The sequence below is a fragment of the Vombatus ursinus genome, unplaced genomic scaffold, assembly GCF_900497805.2.
Source record: "Vombatus ursinus unplaced genomic scaffold, bare-nosed wombat genome assembly UNPS02014821.1, whole genome shotgun sequence".
Lineage (NCBI taxonomy): Eukaryota > Metazoa > Chordata > Mammalia > Diprotodontia > Vombatidae > Vombatus > Vombatus ursinus.
The window spans coordinates 21494543-21512037 of record NW_020954599.1 but is presented as its reverse complement, the minus strand read 5'-3'; the positions used below and the strand labels follow the sequence as shown (position 1 = coordinate 21512037).

At 37.9% G+C, this 17495-nt stretch overlaps 1 protein-coding gene across 1 annotated transcript in view; it reads right to left on the bottom strand.

Moving 5' to 3' along the window:
* UGT8 (UDP glycosyltransferase 8) overlaps positions 1 to 17495 on the bottom strand; it is an 89141-nt gene that overhangs the window by 49401 nt on the left and 22245 nt on the right. The window contains exon 2 of the mRNA XM_027837352.1: positions 12858 to 13681. Coding sequence (XP_027693153.1) covers positions 12858 to 13679 — 822 coding nt within the window. The 5' untranslated portion in view covers positions 13680 to 13681. The remainder of the gene's footprint in view (positions 1 to 12857; positions 13682 to 17495) is intronic.

Sequence of the window (17495 nt, the reverse complement as noted above, 5' to 3'; positions counted from 1 at the left end):
TGGAGCAATGACTAGCAAGTGAAATGGATTTAGGTAAAGGAGGGCCATGCAAAGTCATCAGCCTTACTTTCTCCTCCGTGGTCATCTGGGTCCGACGGCAAGATATAAATCAGGATGACTAACTATATTCCCCACCCCTCCCAACCCCAGCACCTAGCCCTAGTCCAATGCTGGACACATACATGGTGCTCAAAAAATCACAGGATTATAGATTTAGCATGGAAAGGGATCTCAGAAACCACAATAGTCTAATTATCTCATTTTACATGTGAAGAAACTGAAACCCAAAGAGGTTGTGACTTGCTCTGAATTAATTTCTTATCAAATTCAGATTCTTGCTTGCCAATTTTTTTAAATCTTTTTTTTTTTAAAGGCAGTTGGGGTTAAGTGACTTGCCCAGGGTCACACAGCTAGTAAGTGTCAAGTGTTTGGTCTGAGACCGGATTTGAACTCAGGTCCTCCTGTCTTCAGGGCCAGTGCTCTATCCACTGCGCCACCTAGCTACCCCTAATTTTTAAAAATCTTTAGTTTGACTTTTAAAGTGCTTGTGAACTGGGGCCCTTACTACTTTCCAGTTTTTCGGACACTGGAGTCACCTTTACATATCCAGGAGACAAGGAATCTTGCTGTTGTTCACATACAACATTCCATTCTCCAAATCCGTGGCCTTTCACTGATGATCCCCCAGGTCTGGATTTTTCTCCCTCTTTCTCAAGACTGCTGGAATCCCACCTTCTCAAAAGAGCTTTATTGCTCCCCCCCCCAAAAAATACACACACAACAAAGGCTAGTGCCTTCCCTCTGAGTTTACCTTCCATATACATTGCATATTATCTTGTAGGTTCAATGTATACATGCTACCTCCTCCATCAGAATGTGACTTTCTTGAGGGCTGGGACCATGTTTCTACTGAAATCAGAAGACTCTGGACATGAAGTCCTGGCTCTAATATTTATTGACTGTGTGACTCTGGAGGAAAATAAAAATCTCTCAGCCTTCACTCTAAGATGAGAATAAAAATAATTACATCACCTTCTTCACAGGATTGTTATGAGGCTAGCCTACATAAATATAAACCTACCTGACCAGGTAAATTTAGGTTCTCTGTAATTTCCATTGTTTTAGAGGTCACCTAAGGACTAGTACAATCTTTGAATGACGGTATCTATCACCAATCCAGTTTTGAAAATACAAAGTTATCTTCAAAACTTCCTCCTTATCCCCTTCATCACGGCCAGTTAGTTTCCAAGTCTATTTTACCTCCAAAATGTCTCTGGCATCCCCTCTGACCCCTTCTCTTCAATAACAAAATCATCATCTTAGGTCAGTCCCCTGAAACTCCTTGCCTAGATAACAGCAACAGTCTTCTAACAAGTCTTCCTGCCTCTCTCCAATCCATCTTCTTTATACCTATTTAACCTGTTATTCCTAAAACAAATCTGACCACGTATCACTCCTCTGCTCCAGAAATATTAGTGGCTCCCCATTACCTCTAGGATAAAACAAACTCTTTGTAACACTCAAGGGCCATTCACTAGCTGCTTCCAACTTAACTTGCCAGACTCTTTCATATCACTCTCCTTTACATACTCTATATTTTGGCCAAACTGGTCTACTTATTGTTTCGATATGTAGGAGAATGCTGGAGCCAGCTTAAACTGGCCCACAAAGCCGACGATTAATTTTTCAGTGTGAGCGTTTACACCTTGAAAAACAGCAAGCTACAAATCTGGGCTTGGTTTATTGGCTGACTGTCTGGACTTAAGAAGGTGATGAAAATATTAATGCAGACTAAAATTAAAAGTGTGTGAATACTTTTTTTTTTCTCAAAGAACTGGATGTTAAACATTTACCAGCACACCTCTGCATATGTGATATTCTTCCTATTTAACGCTTTTGCTTTTCTTCATGCTTATTATCTTCTCCCCTCTTATCCCTATACCTCTTGAAATCCCTAGTTCCAACTGAGGCCTACCTAAAGTCCCAGCTCCTCTAAGAACATGGCCTTCTCCTTCTCTCCTTTCCCTGTTGTTAGCACTCCTTCTACTCCCCAAGTCACTCTCTATATAGTTCATATTTATCTGTATAAATGCTGAACCCAGTTGAGTTCCTAGCACGTATTAAATACTTAATAAATGCTTATTGAATTGAATATATATCCATTCATCCTAGCTCTGTGACTAAGGAAATCACTTCTCTCACTTTCATCTGAATATGAGGATGGAGAATGGTCTCTAAGGTCCCCTCCAACTTTAAATATATTCTCTATGATCCCACTGAAGGCTACAAAAGTAAAGTGTGTGTACAAGCAATATCTTTCAAGAAATGCCTTATCACATGCATTTTTGGACACAGTCCATGTGGAAATTAGCTTTTCTGGACATGAATATTTGTCATTTTTTTGTTTGACTACAAGGGCAATAAAAGAGAGAGATGAAGAAGAAAGAAAGGAAAAAAAAGAGAGGAAAGAAAGAAAGGAAGGAAAGAAGAAAGGAAGGAAGGAAAGAGGGAACAGAAAGGAAAGAAGGAAGATCTCTTCAAATGAGAATTATTACAAAGCCCAAAAAGAAGCTTCACTGATAAAGAGGAAACTATTAAATGAAAAAAAAAAGAAAAAAAAAGGCTACTGCTTTGCATATCTAAAATTGGCCTAGGATAGGCAACTAAAACCCAAAATAGACAATAACTCCATTTTGATGACCAGAATCATCATTCTAAAATCAATTTGTTTTTAGAAACAAATGACTTTTTTCTGAATGATTCAATTAGGTAATACCAGTTGAAATTATTAAAGAAAAGTGTTCTGACAGTTATTTGACAATCACAGGAAAGCAGAATTCAGTACCAGGAAAATCTTGTTATAAGAAAGTAAGTCCTTTAAAACAGCAAAATAAATAGGGAAGCTCTGATGCAACATACTTTGTTACCCAGCCATGAAAAACCCTGGATAAGGAATATCCCTACCTAGGATCAGAATTTTAAGTTCTGTTGTACTCCTCTATTCTTGTTAACACCTCTAATACAGAGGTGTCTGCCTAGCACCTTCATAGGAACAGAGCTGCTAGGCTTGGCATGAAACAAAATAACTGAAATAAGTGTGACTTGTACTGTATAAATGTATCTTCTTCATTAATACTAATTTCAAAATAGGAAACACAACTTGCATATGCCAGAAGAATAAATTTGTAGACAAGGAAGCCAGGCTCTGCTTGAAAATTCTACCTTTCCTCCTAAGATGCACATGGCAAAGAATGTGACTATTGAAACTATTAGACCAGACCAATCCAGATGACACCACTATAGACAAAAGATAGTTTTGTGACTCATGTCCCTTTGAAAATCCTAACTTTCCCTCTATTGGTGTCCAAAAGATAAGCACCAACCTTTTCGTCCTACGAGGCATCCTTTGCAGCCTTCCTTTCCTGAAAGAAATAAGCCTGAGGTATGCCAGGGAAAGGGTTTAGCAGTGGCAGGGTCAAGGTCCAGTTCAAAAAATCTTTACCTTCCCCTACTAAAAACATTTTAGGAATACCAGAAAACCAGACACTGATGCAGACTGTAGTGTCTTCATCAGAACGTAGCCTCCATGAAGGTAGGTATTATTTTTATTTTTTTTCCTTGTTTTGTTTTTGAATCTCTAATACCTAGCTCAGTGGCTGATGCAAAGTAGGTTCAACGAATGACTATGGGGGTGAAATGAATTTTAAAAAAACAAACATGGTGGAATGTGTTGTTGTTCAGTGGTTTGTTCTGTGAAATTTGGATTTAGTCAAAGGGCCGAACTTGAGGACCTAGAGGGCCACATGTGGCCTTGAGGCCACAGGTTCCCCACCCCTGTCCTATAACATCAAAACCACAAATCAAGTCTCAATCTCTACTGATTTCATCATAGCTTTGACCACTGTGTATTTTCTCAATCAATCCCTACAGATAGCACACTACTATCATACAGAGCATGGTCTGAGAAATTTGCTAGCATTATGCAAGCATCTTCAAATTTAAAATACCACAAGAATCACTGTCCAGAAATCATGTGGTTTTTTTCCCCCTCCCTTAAGTCCCAACAACTACTCTCACCCCTCCTCATTTGCTACTCTTTGTGAGTTTTGAGTAAGAGCCTGAGGGCCTCTCATAAAGACAGCACATGAGCCTTACTCAAGAACATGGGCTTTGTGACATCTACTTAGGGAACTCTGAGAGACTTTTCTGCTACTAGTTCTCAGCTGTGTTCCAGAGAGATTGCCTGAAGAGTTAACTTCTGAAAAATATCAAGCTGTTACTGTAGTTAGTAGCAAGGGAAACACAAGAACCCAGGTCTCCTGAGACTTATAGTCAGGTGGTCTTTTAAATATATAAGAAATCACCATATGCACTAAATATATGCCAACAGTGCTGGCTTTATGAATAGGTCCATGTTCTCCAATTTGAAAAGGAGCCAAAAAGTGCCCCCGAGTTTCTCCAACAGTTGTACCACACGTTGCCTCAAATTCTTATCATATTTACATTTTGATGCCATTGGAGTAAATACATCATGGATGCTGCTATCTGCATAAGCTGGTGAGTAGCCCCTATGTGTGACAGCTAGTTGAGTTTGAACACTTGGGGAATAGGAATTTTGATAAAGTAGAAATAATTTGGCGGGCACAAGCAGAGTAGAGATTAGATAAGGCAGCTAAAATGGGGGGGTCAGAATGAAAGTATGGGGTAAAGACAGGGGGCATCCAAATTAGAAAGAATGAGGAAAGGGGAGGTAGTAAGGCCACATACCAATTTTCTGATTTTGCCCAGGACTAGCCCTGAATTTACAGATTTCTAAGAAAGACCATGTTATTGAAAAGACAGCACTTTCCTAACATCCGCCTGTTTTGTACTCTTAGTACAAGTGTTCATTACTAAAGCCACTAATATATGGAAAAATAATTTCTCCTTTATGATTTGTCAACAAAAATGGTATTGTACCAATGCTACTATGTGAGCTTTGTTCTGTTTGATTTTCCTAATTAGCTATTCTTAGCATGGTTAAAAACTAAATGCACAGCTGTGGCCTCAGTGTGAAGCCTCAGCTGGCAGTAACCAGTGGTGCCTAATACTGATTTCTTCCCTCCAGATAAACAAACGTGCACAAATACAAACATAATTGAGTGTAAAACTTTTCAAGGTTTTCCCTGTTCAGCTGTCCAAAGTAAACTGTTATTAATGCATCTTCTCTGAATTTGGTCATGGACAATCACAAAAATTCACAAGAAAATAGCTGAGAGATGAGTAGTATTTGCAGTCTATTAACACTGATGCTTCCTATTTAAAGAATGTTGAAAAATATACCAAAATCTTATTTATGATTTCTGATGACATCATTTTAATTAGGGGAAAAAATCTGAAGAATAATTTCAGAACAAATCCAAGAAAATTAACAAGCTTTCAAAATTAAAGCTAATTGTTATCCAAATTATCATGGACTATTTAAACAATTCACCATGAAAACTTAATCACCCCATTCAATTTTCTATGAAATAAATATGTGTGTATATAACATACACACACATTTCTGGTAAAGTGCACAATTCTATCTGACCATGATATGATTCTTCTACCTTTTTTTTTCCTTCTGTTAATTTTTGTTGAAATTGTAGATAAAGAAGACTTGAAAAACAGAACTGGGAAACTGACCTGAATGATGACTGGGTGATTTCTGCCTTACAAATCAAGTGACAAAAATGTCATAATCAAGATTTTTTTATACTACTCATCAGATTATTTGTCATTACTTGTCTGCCAATGTTTTCAGCTAAAAAAGAAAGATACTAAATTCTTTGGGTAAAAGACAAACTTCACAAATAATGTCTTCTTGGATCTCCTGGTTACCATGTGAAACTACCACTTTCAGACACCTGACATAATGATGCTAGAGCATGTTAGGCTTTGGGGACACTGTCTCCCTTCTCACTACTTGAATCATAAACTTCAGTATGAAATAAAATAATGCCAAAATACCTAGGGCTCTGAAGGATGAACTGTCAAGAATACTATTAAAAACAAACAAAAAATTCACTGTACCTTCTGTAGTCTTTTAATTTTCGAGAAATTAACCACATATTTCCCAGAAACTGACTAAATATTTCCATGTAATCTATTCAGTCTACGTTTCCCAGGAGAACCTCTACCAGCTTCCAAGCTGAGCAGCAGTATCTCCTGGAAAAATCCAAATTGCATCTCTCAGAAGAAGGCATTCAGTGTCCTTTGGAGAAACTATCCAAGTTCCTCTTAGTTTTCTGAACAGTAGAACAGGTTGTGGAGAATATATTAAGTGGTTAATAAATGACTGTTGACTGAGACAGATGTAGACAGATGTACATTTGCTGCTGGTAATTATGTTATCCAATCACAGGTTAATTGGTGTTGATGCTAATGTTCTGATTTTAAAGTTTAAAAATGCTCCTCTGTGGGAAATTAACAATGAAGTATTACTAGTCATAACCTACTATAATTATCCAGTCTTTGATCCTAGGGACCACTCTGCATCCTTTGCTTAAGTGTTGAAATACATTTCTACTATTTACAACAGAATGGGGACACCCACCAGCACCAGAACTGATTAACATATCAACCAAATAAATTAACCGGTTAACTAACATTTGGTTAATATCTCTAGTTAAAAGAGAACCTAGTAATAAGTGAGTCCTCTTGGGAATTTTTTTGAGGGGGGTGGGAATATGAGGGTCTACTCCCAAGTGTTAAAACCTCTTCCACAAACTGAACCCAGTAACTCCTCTGCATCTTACATTCTTAAAGAAGTTGCCTAGAGCACTCCACTCACCCAGGGTCACACAATCATTGTCAGAGACAGGATTTGAAACCACATCTTTTTGACTCCAAGGCTGACTCTAACCATGACCACCTGTGAATCACTTAAAATCAACACCTAGTGGTAGGTTTGAGGATACTAAGAGCTTATTATCAGGACAAGATCTCCCAGAAATTTTCCATTCATATAGAAGGATATAGCTATTGCTCCCAAGGCTATGACTTAGCAAAGGGCTTCCTGGCACCAGGTTCTCCTTCCTAGGAAGCCAATATTGTACCTGCTCATTTCCAAAAACAGGTGGGGACCAAGTGCCTAAGATTCCCACCACTGCACCTCACACACCCACACCCACACCCACACATATATACTTCCAAAGTCCAACAGTATTTTAAACAAAGACAGGAAATTGTAAATTAATAATCTTTGACCAACTCTTTAAAGGCAAGGCCTTTAGACTATCTCTTCATCTATTTTTTTTTTGTTTGTTTTAAGCAATTGGGGTTAAGTGACTTGCCCAGGGTCACACAGCTAGTAAGTGTCAAGTGTCTGAGGTCACATTTGAACTCAGGTCCTCCTGACTTCGGGGCTGGTGCTCTATCCACTGTGCCACCTAGCTGCCCCCTCTTTATCTATTTTTAATCTCCCCACTTTTGTACTTTATCCCAGATGAATTGCACTGTTATTTTGTACTGATATAATCAGATTCAAGGAACTCCTTGAGAGAGATTTCTGGAAAGTCTTGCCTACTATGACTGGGGCGCTGAATGAGCACGTTACTACATCCTGCCAAAGTGGCTATTAGCAAGAGTAACTAGAGGAGAGAGGGGAAAGCAAAGGGGTGTTCTATTAGTTTTGGAGCCACAATCACCCATCTAATGACTACAAATGGCATGAGAACTGGCAAACACGATTTCAGTCTCACAATGGCTGGTCTCTATGGCTGCTTCCATTGCCTTGAAAGAACAATTATTCCACTCCCTTCTGCTAGGGAGGGATGGAGGGCCTGGGTAGACAAGGAGGGGACCTTGTAAAACCACAAACGCAGGAAGGCTGGTACAAATGGGCAAATCAGAGAACCAATGAGTTTGGGGCAGCCACAGTCCTTTGAAATCACTTAGTCCAACCCCAGGGCTTAATGCTAGGTAAAAGCACATATTACTGACCCTGACAAAGAAAAATGCCTCCTTTGTCTTATCACTTACAAGAAAACTTTGAGCAATCCTGAGGAACATGGTGCAGTTCTACCAATTGACTTACCACACCCTTCAACATGGCCAGCATCCAGCAAAACCATGAAGAAGGCCAAGCTTGTCTTCAGAACCCAATCACATTCCCTTCCACTGCCTCCGCATTTCGTCCTGACTCCCATATGGAAAGACTAACAAAACAAAAAACAAACCCTCCAAACCCCTCTGGCATTCCTGTAAAATCTGTCAAGTTCATTCACAACAAAACTTACTAGCAAAAGGTATGAATGTGCTTTGCCAAGATCAAATAAGAGGAAAGAAGGAAAGGAAATGAGCATTTATAAAGTACCTACTACATGCCAGGCACAAAGCTGTACAAAAATGACCTCATTTGATTAACAGGACTCAAAGAAATTTCAACTACTTCATGATTAATTCCACAGACCAACTTAAACTTTCAATCCTGATCTCTGTTCAGTCAATAAATGGCTACATCTTTTTCAACCAGAGAACTTTGAGGTTATCGTAATAGGTTCCCACAGACATACAGCATTTCTGTTTAATCATGAACAGAAAGACCAGGAAGTGTATATATACATGAGGACATTTAGCAAATACTGTTTAATAATATTGCCAAGCAGAAAAGTACAGCTTTGCATTATCAATAAGGTGATATCAGGAGGTTCAAGATGGAGGATGGAAAGGGAATAAGTATTAGAGGTGATCATGGAAAAAAAAATGAGGCTCCCAATTGAATGGTTCGGATAGAATGTGTTATACTCATGTCTCCATCTTTAAATTCCATTAAATCATTTTAGCAACTAATAATTCTGTACAATAATTTAGAAATGGAGCAGTCTTGACTGGAAAAGGTCTTCATTTCTCAGATCAGCTGTGCTGGCAAATCAGATACCCAAGCTTCCTAGTTGGACAGTTAGAAATTCAAAGAAATCTGATCCTTCCAAACTATGAGCTCCTTAGGGGCAGGGATTGTCCTTTTGTCTTTCTTTGTATCCCTAAATCCTTAGCATAGAAGTCACTTAATAAATTTTTATTGACTTGTTGACTTTAAATAAACGCTTTAAATAATTTCTATGTAATAATTCTTTAGAGTTATTATAAAGATTCCTCTTTTAAGTTATTGTAATGTTACTCTTTCAAGTAACCTGAAGTTATCTTTCTGTCCACCCTAAACCTGATCTCTAACCAAAATACACCAAGTTCCTTCAACCAATCGTCAAATGGCACAATTAGTTCATTAACGGTTATTATGCCAAGGACACCAAAGTCCACCCCAAATATAGTACAACTAATTTCCAATTTCCCAAGTTAACAAAACTGACTACACCAAAGTCTCATTTCAGTTACTGGCAGATGGCTGACCTGATTAGAGTGTAATCTCCTGGAAGACAGGGGCAGCTTTTTGTCTTGGCACTTAAGCCAGTGCTCCACAAAGTTAATAAATTAAATTAAACTGAAATGTATGATTTAACAAAAAGTTCATGAATAGGAGACCCATAAGTGGTTATTAAAACAAGCTAGCATAAACCTGACCTCTAGGACAGGGGATCGTTAAGTAACCTGAGGAACTGAGTGTGAATTTGTTTTTTAAAATATTCTGATAATTGTATTTCAACATAATTAGTTTATTTTCATAATCCTATGCATTTATTTTATGCATTTAAAAACATTACTCTCAGAAAGGGGTCCAAAGGCTTCACCACACAAAAATGGTTAAGAATTCCGGTTCTAGGAGGATCTCAGAGAGAAAAGTCATGGCTTTGCCATGTACATCCTTTGTGGCTATTGTTGGCAACAAAATATGTAACTTCTGGGACCATGCATCTGCGCTGGTATGCTAACACTTACGTTCAATTTTCTGTAACAAATAATGATTTCATCAAGTCACAAAAATAGGACATGTAATGAAAGTCTTTAAACTTTGCATTCTAATCACAGGGACCTGCAGTTTCATTGATATGGGGATATTCCCAATGATGAAACTCAGGTTGGCAGTTTCACTGTATTAAAACATAAAAGTTGTCTTAGACATGGGGCAGCAACAGGGTAGGCTGAGCTCCAACAATCAAGCGTAATTATTAACTCTTGAAGATTTGATTGAATTATCTTCATTCTTATAATTATTTTACCTCTTAGATCTGGTAGTTCCCTCATTCTAGAGCCCTCCCAAGTGTCATAGAATTATAGACTGAGGGCTAGAAGGAGCCTTAAAGAATATTTAGTAAAACCCTCTCATTTGAAAGCTGAGAAGGGAAGAAAAGGCAATGCCAAAATTTGAAACCTCTGCCTCAGAACAGTGTGCTGTCTATACTGGAGATGTCAAACTCAAATGGAAACTGATCCCTACAGTCCCTTACTTAGAAAACCACAAATTGACATTATCCACGTTGTATTGTATTTTTTTTGTTGTTAAATATTTCCTGATTACATTTAAATCTGGTTCAAGATGCTCTTGGGAGTTTGTCGGTTGCCTGTGAGCCCCTTCTGGGGCTCATCTCCCTGTGTACTGGCTCCTTCCCCACTACCTACAAATATGTTCAAGGCTAATCTATGCTTTCAAAAGGAAAAAAAAAAACATAATATTCTCTTGGACTTGTTATATTTAAGAAAAGAATGATATCCTTCTTCCATTTCACTGGGAAATTTCTAAAAAAAAAAAAGTAGTCTATGTTCATCATCTCCACATCCTCATCACTTCTTCCCTCATCAGTTCCTTGCATCTTGACTGCTGTGCTTCCATGTATCTGTATCCCCAACTCTGAACATAGTGCCTGGCATATAGTTAAACACTTAATAAATGTTCTATCACTCAGTTACACATACTAGCTGTTCCCAGAATTGGATATGCTATTTCCATTTTATGAAAACTTAATTCACTTCTCCCTAAACTTAATCTTTCAAAATCCTTTTTCCTCCAAGGCACAATTCAAGTGTCACCTTCTTCATGAAATGTCTGATTCTCCCAGCTGATTATACTCCTGGCCCCTCAAATCCTCCTACAATAATGTATGGATCTCCTCCATATAGCCCCATCATCTTGCCTTCTATTATATTCCTCTAAATACCGCATAGTCAAATTTCACCCCAAATAAAATACACGCTCAATCAAGCTGAGGACGAGCTTTTTGTAAAAATTTAATCCTACATGCTTGAGCCAGTTCAAACCTACTCAAGGGAGACAATTGTTAAATTTTAGTAAACATTTACATTTCAGAAATCATCAAATTCTACAAATCAGGGCTTGATTTATTGTTCTGATGAGTGTTTACAATTAAGAAAGGAAGAGATAAAATGAAATAATGTAAATCAAATTTCAAAAGCATATCTTGGGTACATTTTTCAATGTCTTGCATATATATGTGTGTGTCTACATGCATATATGTGTGTATTTTTCCCCCCAGTAGGCCAGTTGTTCGATGTTTACCAGGCACACCTCTTTTGTATCTATGATAAGAAAGTATTCTACAACATATCACTTTTGATGGTATCTCTGAGGTACTTAGAGCTTAAAATGACTTGCTCAGAATCCCAGTGCCAAAAGATGTCAGCAGCAGAGCTTAGACTTGGGTCTTCCTGACTGTGAGGCCTGTTCTCTATCCAATATAGCAAACTGCCTCTCACCTTGAACAGGAATGAGTTGTTCACATTTATTTGTTTAATCAAATTGTCTGGGGGCTTTCTTTGCTTAACTGTGTAACAGTTGCTTCTTCAAAAAGAATGGCATTCAGGGTGCCACGCATTATTCCCGGATTTTATATTGTTCTAGACTCTCATATTTCTCATAAAGTGCTTATAGCCACAAATATTTATTTGGTTTTTGTGTTTCCAAAAATATCAAAAGTCAGATAGCAATACCCTGAATAGCCAAGGGGTAACTTATATCTTACTTATATCTTTTTTTAAACATTTAATTTTTTTCTCAATTGCATGTAAACAAAAAATTAACAGTGTTCTTAAATTTTATATTCCACATTCTCTCCCACTCTCTCCTTCCACCTCCTTGAGAAGGCAAGCAATTTGATGCATCTTACTTACATTTAACCCCCTCCACATACCCAAATCCCCCAGTAAAGTAGGCATCAAGGTAATCCCAGGCACCTGGGAGAAAGAGACATCTTTGATGCTTCCAACTCTCCCTTACCTCCCACCTACAATCAATTGCCATGCCTTGATGATTCATTTTATGAGTCCAATAGCTCTTACACACACTCCCTAATTCAGGCCATAATTACCTCACTTTTACTATAACAAAAGCCTCATCATTGGCCTCTTTCTACCCTCAGTCTCTGCTTCCTCCAATCCACAGTTCATACAACTGTCAACATAATCTTGGGATCAAGTTACTCTCAACTTTTAAATTGGAGACAAAGTTGCTTAGGGGCAATAACTGGAGACCAGTTGTGGTTTCAGTTGGGGGAGGGAATTCAAGGGAGTCCGCAGGCAGGCAGGCACACACGCAAGCACAGACACACACACATACACACTCCTAAGTAGTATCCATCCACTGATCACATTCCCCTTTCATTACATGAGTTTTCACTTGGCTAGGACTTCCATTTCTGAGACCCAGCCAATCCAGCACACGGCAGAGACTCAGGTTAACACAACTGCCTCATTCAAAACAGTGACATGTGCAAGTGACTATGAATAAAGGCACTTATGTGCATTCTGTGAAGCTCTATGCTCTCTATACCTGTTTTTTGAGATTGCCACTGGTTACTACCACAATTATACCTTTCAATTTCCCATTGCAGCACTCTAGAAAACATTTTTAAGAATCTTCCGTACCACCAATCCTCAAAAATTGACCTTTATAGTATGAAAAAATAGAATTCAGCAAACCTTACTTCTGGTAGTGGGCTGGCTGGTTTGGTTAGGATTCCTCCCACGTAAACAACATTAGGTAGAGTGGGTCTTGGGAACTCCAGTGCCACATCTGTACACAGCATCCACAGGCTGGTCTCCTGAACCAAATCATACATGGATTTCACTGGAAGCAGGTTGTACTTTTGCATTATCCTTTCATATTTTGGAAGAACCAGAAAGTTGATTCCTAATCTGGAAATGAGGTAAACGCCGGTGTTTTTCATTCTCTCCAGAAAGTTCATATCATCTGTGAGAAGCGAGTTAAACTCCGGAACATAAGATAATGGCATGGGAGCCCCCACTTCAGCAGGATACCAAAGACCTGTGGAGAATACTGCATACTTCACCCCTAAAAGATGAGCTATAACAAATCCACACATCTCATTAGGGTCCACCAGCAGCAAATCAAATTTTTCTTTTTTCAGGTCCTGAATCAAAGCACTATTGCCAACCATCTTCTCACAGTTCTTAGAATAGTGGTCCAGTATGTCGAACAGTTCTATTACCGTAAGTTTCCCAGAGAAAATATTCCGCATTTTGGACTGTAGAAAAGCATCTGAGGTGGTGCTGTTAAATATCCCTGGGTAGCGCTGGAGTCTGTAATGATTAGATGGCATGATGTCTCTGCCTTCGGACAGGAGAAACACTGTCTGGTGGCCTCTCTCGTGCAAGGCTGAGGCCAAGGTCTTGAAAATGTACATATGGCTTTCAAACATAATTGGCGGCACAACGACGATTTTGGCAGCCTTTGCTAGTCCAATAGCACTCCACAGGAGTACGAAAAATGGAGTGAAAGACTTCATAGCTGAAATGACAACCAGAAAATAACTTTAAAACACAATTCTTAATTGTGTTAATTAAAACACAATTTAATTAAAACACAATTCTTTAAAACACAGTTCACAATTCTTCAGACTGTTTAGAACTTTCAAAATCAAATACTACACAATCATTATTTCTGACATTCCCAGTGATATGACATTTCAGATCAACTGACTGTTCTTTATCCCCTAAGGATTTATGTTTTTAATCCCCTCATAAATATTAACTTAATATTATATCTAATTAGACTCATAAATTTCAATACAGCATTTATGAGGGACAAAGGTGGCAGAAACTAAAACATTCCAGCAGTTTGTATGTGTCTGGAGCAGTTTTGCACCTTGAAACCCTCCTGGCTATCCCTGAATACCCTTCAGGGAAATGGAAATTCAAGACAAATGACCTTCAAGGTTAAGTAACAAACATCACAATACCCCTCCCTCCACAAATAAATACATATTTTAAATAATAAACAATTTTGTTCACTGTCACAGAGAATGTAAATCCAAAACTTGTGATTTTTCTGATTACTTTAGATTATTTAAAATTATTTATTTTCAGAATGTTATTATTTTCATATTATTCAGATAATTTATTCAGATTATGTCTAGCCTGTAGATCATCTTTCCACCCTTTATATTTAATCACTCCCTAATATTTAATCAACAGTTACACTGCTAATTATTCTGAGATTATATATAGGAACAAATTCTCAAAATACAGATAGCATAGGGCATAGCTGAGGGGAAAAGTTCACCTGTTGTATCAGTGGTTTTTCTTCCATCCCCAAAGCTCTACATTCATTTTCTACACTGGGATAGAGATCAGATAAGATTTGTGATTTCGTGGATACCCCCATTCCTTCTTATTTCTTCCTCTCTCTCCCTTTTTTTGCCCCATCCCTTCCTCCATCCCTCAGTGGTAAGGAGGAGAAGGATCAATGCTTGATAACTTTTCTTTTTAAATTAAAGATCAAGTACTTAGAGTTATTATGTCTAAAAACAGGGATAACTAGTTGTAAATGTGCTCCTTTGGACTTGTTGATGGTTTAAAATTAAGTGAATAAATTATTTTTCAAATAAATAAAAATTTAAAACAGGAAAAAATACCCGTCCTCCAAGAGGTATCCCCCTCAAATGCATATAATACTTGATGGTCTAACTTTTTAATGATTTTAACCATGTCGTTTTACATATTTGCTATTTTTGCATGTGCCACACTCCCATACAAAATTTTAATTTCTTAAGGAGAGGAACAATGTCATATTTAAATGTTCTCTCTTTCCTCACAGCTTAAAACAGAGCTCTATATAAAGTAAATGCAGATTTTTACAGCATTTACTTAAGTATCATGATGGACTATTCCTGGAGAGCTCACTAGTTAATAAAATAATAGTTTTTCAAACCACTTTAAGGTTTGAAAAGCACTGTACTTATATTCTCATTAAACCACCACAACCACCTGAGTAGTTTATTATTCCCATTTTAGAGATGAGGAAATTGATTTTAAGTCCAGCACTCTCATCAACTGCACTATCCAACTATCTTGTAACTGGTAAAGTAAGTTAACAAAGAAGCTAAGTATTTGTCTTTATAGTTCCTCCTTGCTCCAAGATGCATAAAGTGGCGTTCACAACAGAACTTAAGAAACCATCTACACATTTGTTTTTCTAATTACACAAGTGAAGCAGGCTGGGGAGTACACTGCCCTCTCTTTCCCATAACTCCAGAGAGAGCAAACTAGCTTGCTATGGATGACTGGTTTTATTTATCAGGTTTATTATTGACTCCAGTTAACTGGACAACGAGAGAGCGGTAAAGCTCGAGTGTGTTTTAATCACTAATCGGACTGCTAAACAGAAACTATTTTTAAAGGTCTCAAATTCCTAAAACATGCTTTTGGGAAACAGTCCTGAAATCCGATTAATGAAGCTTGAGTAGGGTTTCTTTCATATATGAATCTGAAACCAATGAAGAAATCAATCCCTTAGGAAATGTGCCTAATTTTAAGGTTAGGTTCATGATTATATAGTATCCTGCATCCAAGATGCCTTCCAAGTTAATAAACTATAAGTTGGCCTGGAAGGTGTGGCCACCTATATCTGAAAATATATATATTTGGATGATTCCCCAAAAGACCCACTTTCTACTAAATTTGAATCTTGAGAATCAGAGATCATAAAATTTAGAGCAGGAAAGAATTATAGAAAATATCTAAGTCAATGGCCTTTTAATGTATGAGGAAATTAGCTCAGAGGAGTTTAACAACTTACTTACTCAAGGTTTACACAGGCAGTGATTTCAGGACTGTAGGTCACAAAGGAAGTGGTAAGTAGCAAAGTCAAGATACTGACTCAGGCGCTCTGATATCAGAACCAATGTCCTCCTCCTCTACACTCTACCACATTACTGTGAAGTTCAAATATTACCTTTGGAGGTACCCGAAAAAGGAGGACAAGGGGAAACTCATACAAAAGAAAGAGAGACACAAGAATTTCTCATTTAGGATATCCTTTCAGCACTTAAAATTCTCTTTCTCCACTGAGAATCCAGCAGACTGCTTCAGACAATAGTGGCCACATCATTAAGATTTGTTGAACTGATTTCAATGAGTGCACACTTAAATGATCAAACCTTTCTCCAAAATGCTGCATGATTAAAAGTTTTTTGGTTTCCAAGCTAGAAAAGCAGCCAGGTGTTCTGGGTACCTTGGACAAAAGGATTGGGGTCAGGACGTTAAAAGGAGTTTATAGCATATAATAGCCCTTTCTCAGCCTGAGGTGCTACACTACACAGTTTTCAAAAGGAAATAGGTTAAGAAAAACACATATTTACAACAAAATAAAATAAACATCAGAATGTAAAATGTCAGGGAAACCTGAGATAAGTGCTTCTCATGATGATGCTATATAAGGATGTCAGTCATGGTAACCCAGAAGCCAAGGTGTGGGGACAGGTTCTTGCCACTAATTAAACAACTCCCACTACCTTTAAATTGAGGATTAAGGTAACAAAGACTTTTTTCCATATATCATTTTACTTGATTAGCAAAACAACCCAGATGAGGAGTATTACTATCATTTTCTCAGTTCTTGTCTCCCAGAACATTTTTATCCACCAATATCTATTTTGCACCCACTATGTGCGAGGCACTGGGCTAGGTGCTGAATTACAAGTACAAAGAATGGAAAAATCTGAATTGCATTCTAAAGGGGGAGATGAAAAGTCCATATAAAAATATAAGAAGCATAAAGTTAGTATACATAAAAAAAGAAAAAATCTGACTTACATTCTCAAAGGCTGGAGATAAAATGCCCATATAGGGGGCAGCTAGGTGGCGCAGTGGATAGAACGCCGACCCTAGAGTCAGAAGGACCTGAGTTCATATTCGGTCTCATACCAGACACTTGACACTTACTAGCTGTGTGACCCTGGGCAGGTCACTTAACCCCAACTGCCTTGCCCAAAAAAAAAAAAAAAAGGCCCATATAAATAGTACAAAGTTAGCACATAAATATAAACTTGATATTTATACCGACAATGTAGTAAATGTTAAGTAAGGTAATTTGGGAAGAGGGCATTAGTTGATAGAGGGATTACAAAAGGCTTCATGCAGAAGATACCTAAGCTGTGTGTGTGTGTGTGTGTGTATGAGTGAGTGAGAGTGTGTGAGAGAGAGAGTGTGTACTCCTGACTTCCTACCTATCTGACCACTCCTCTGTGTCCTTCACTGACTTATCTAGCACCATGCCCTTCAATTGTGATAATCACCAAAGTCATACACACACACTCACACAC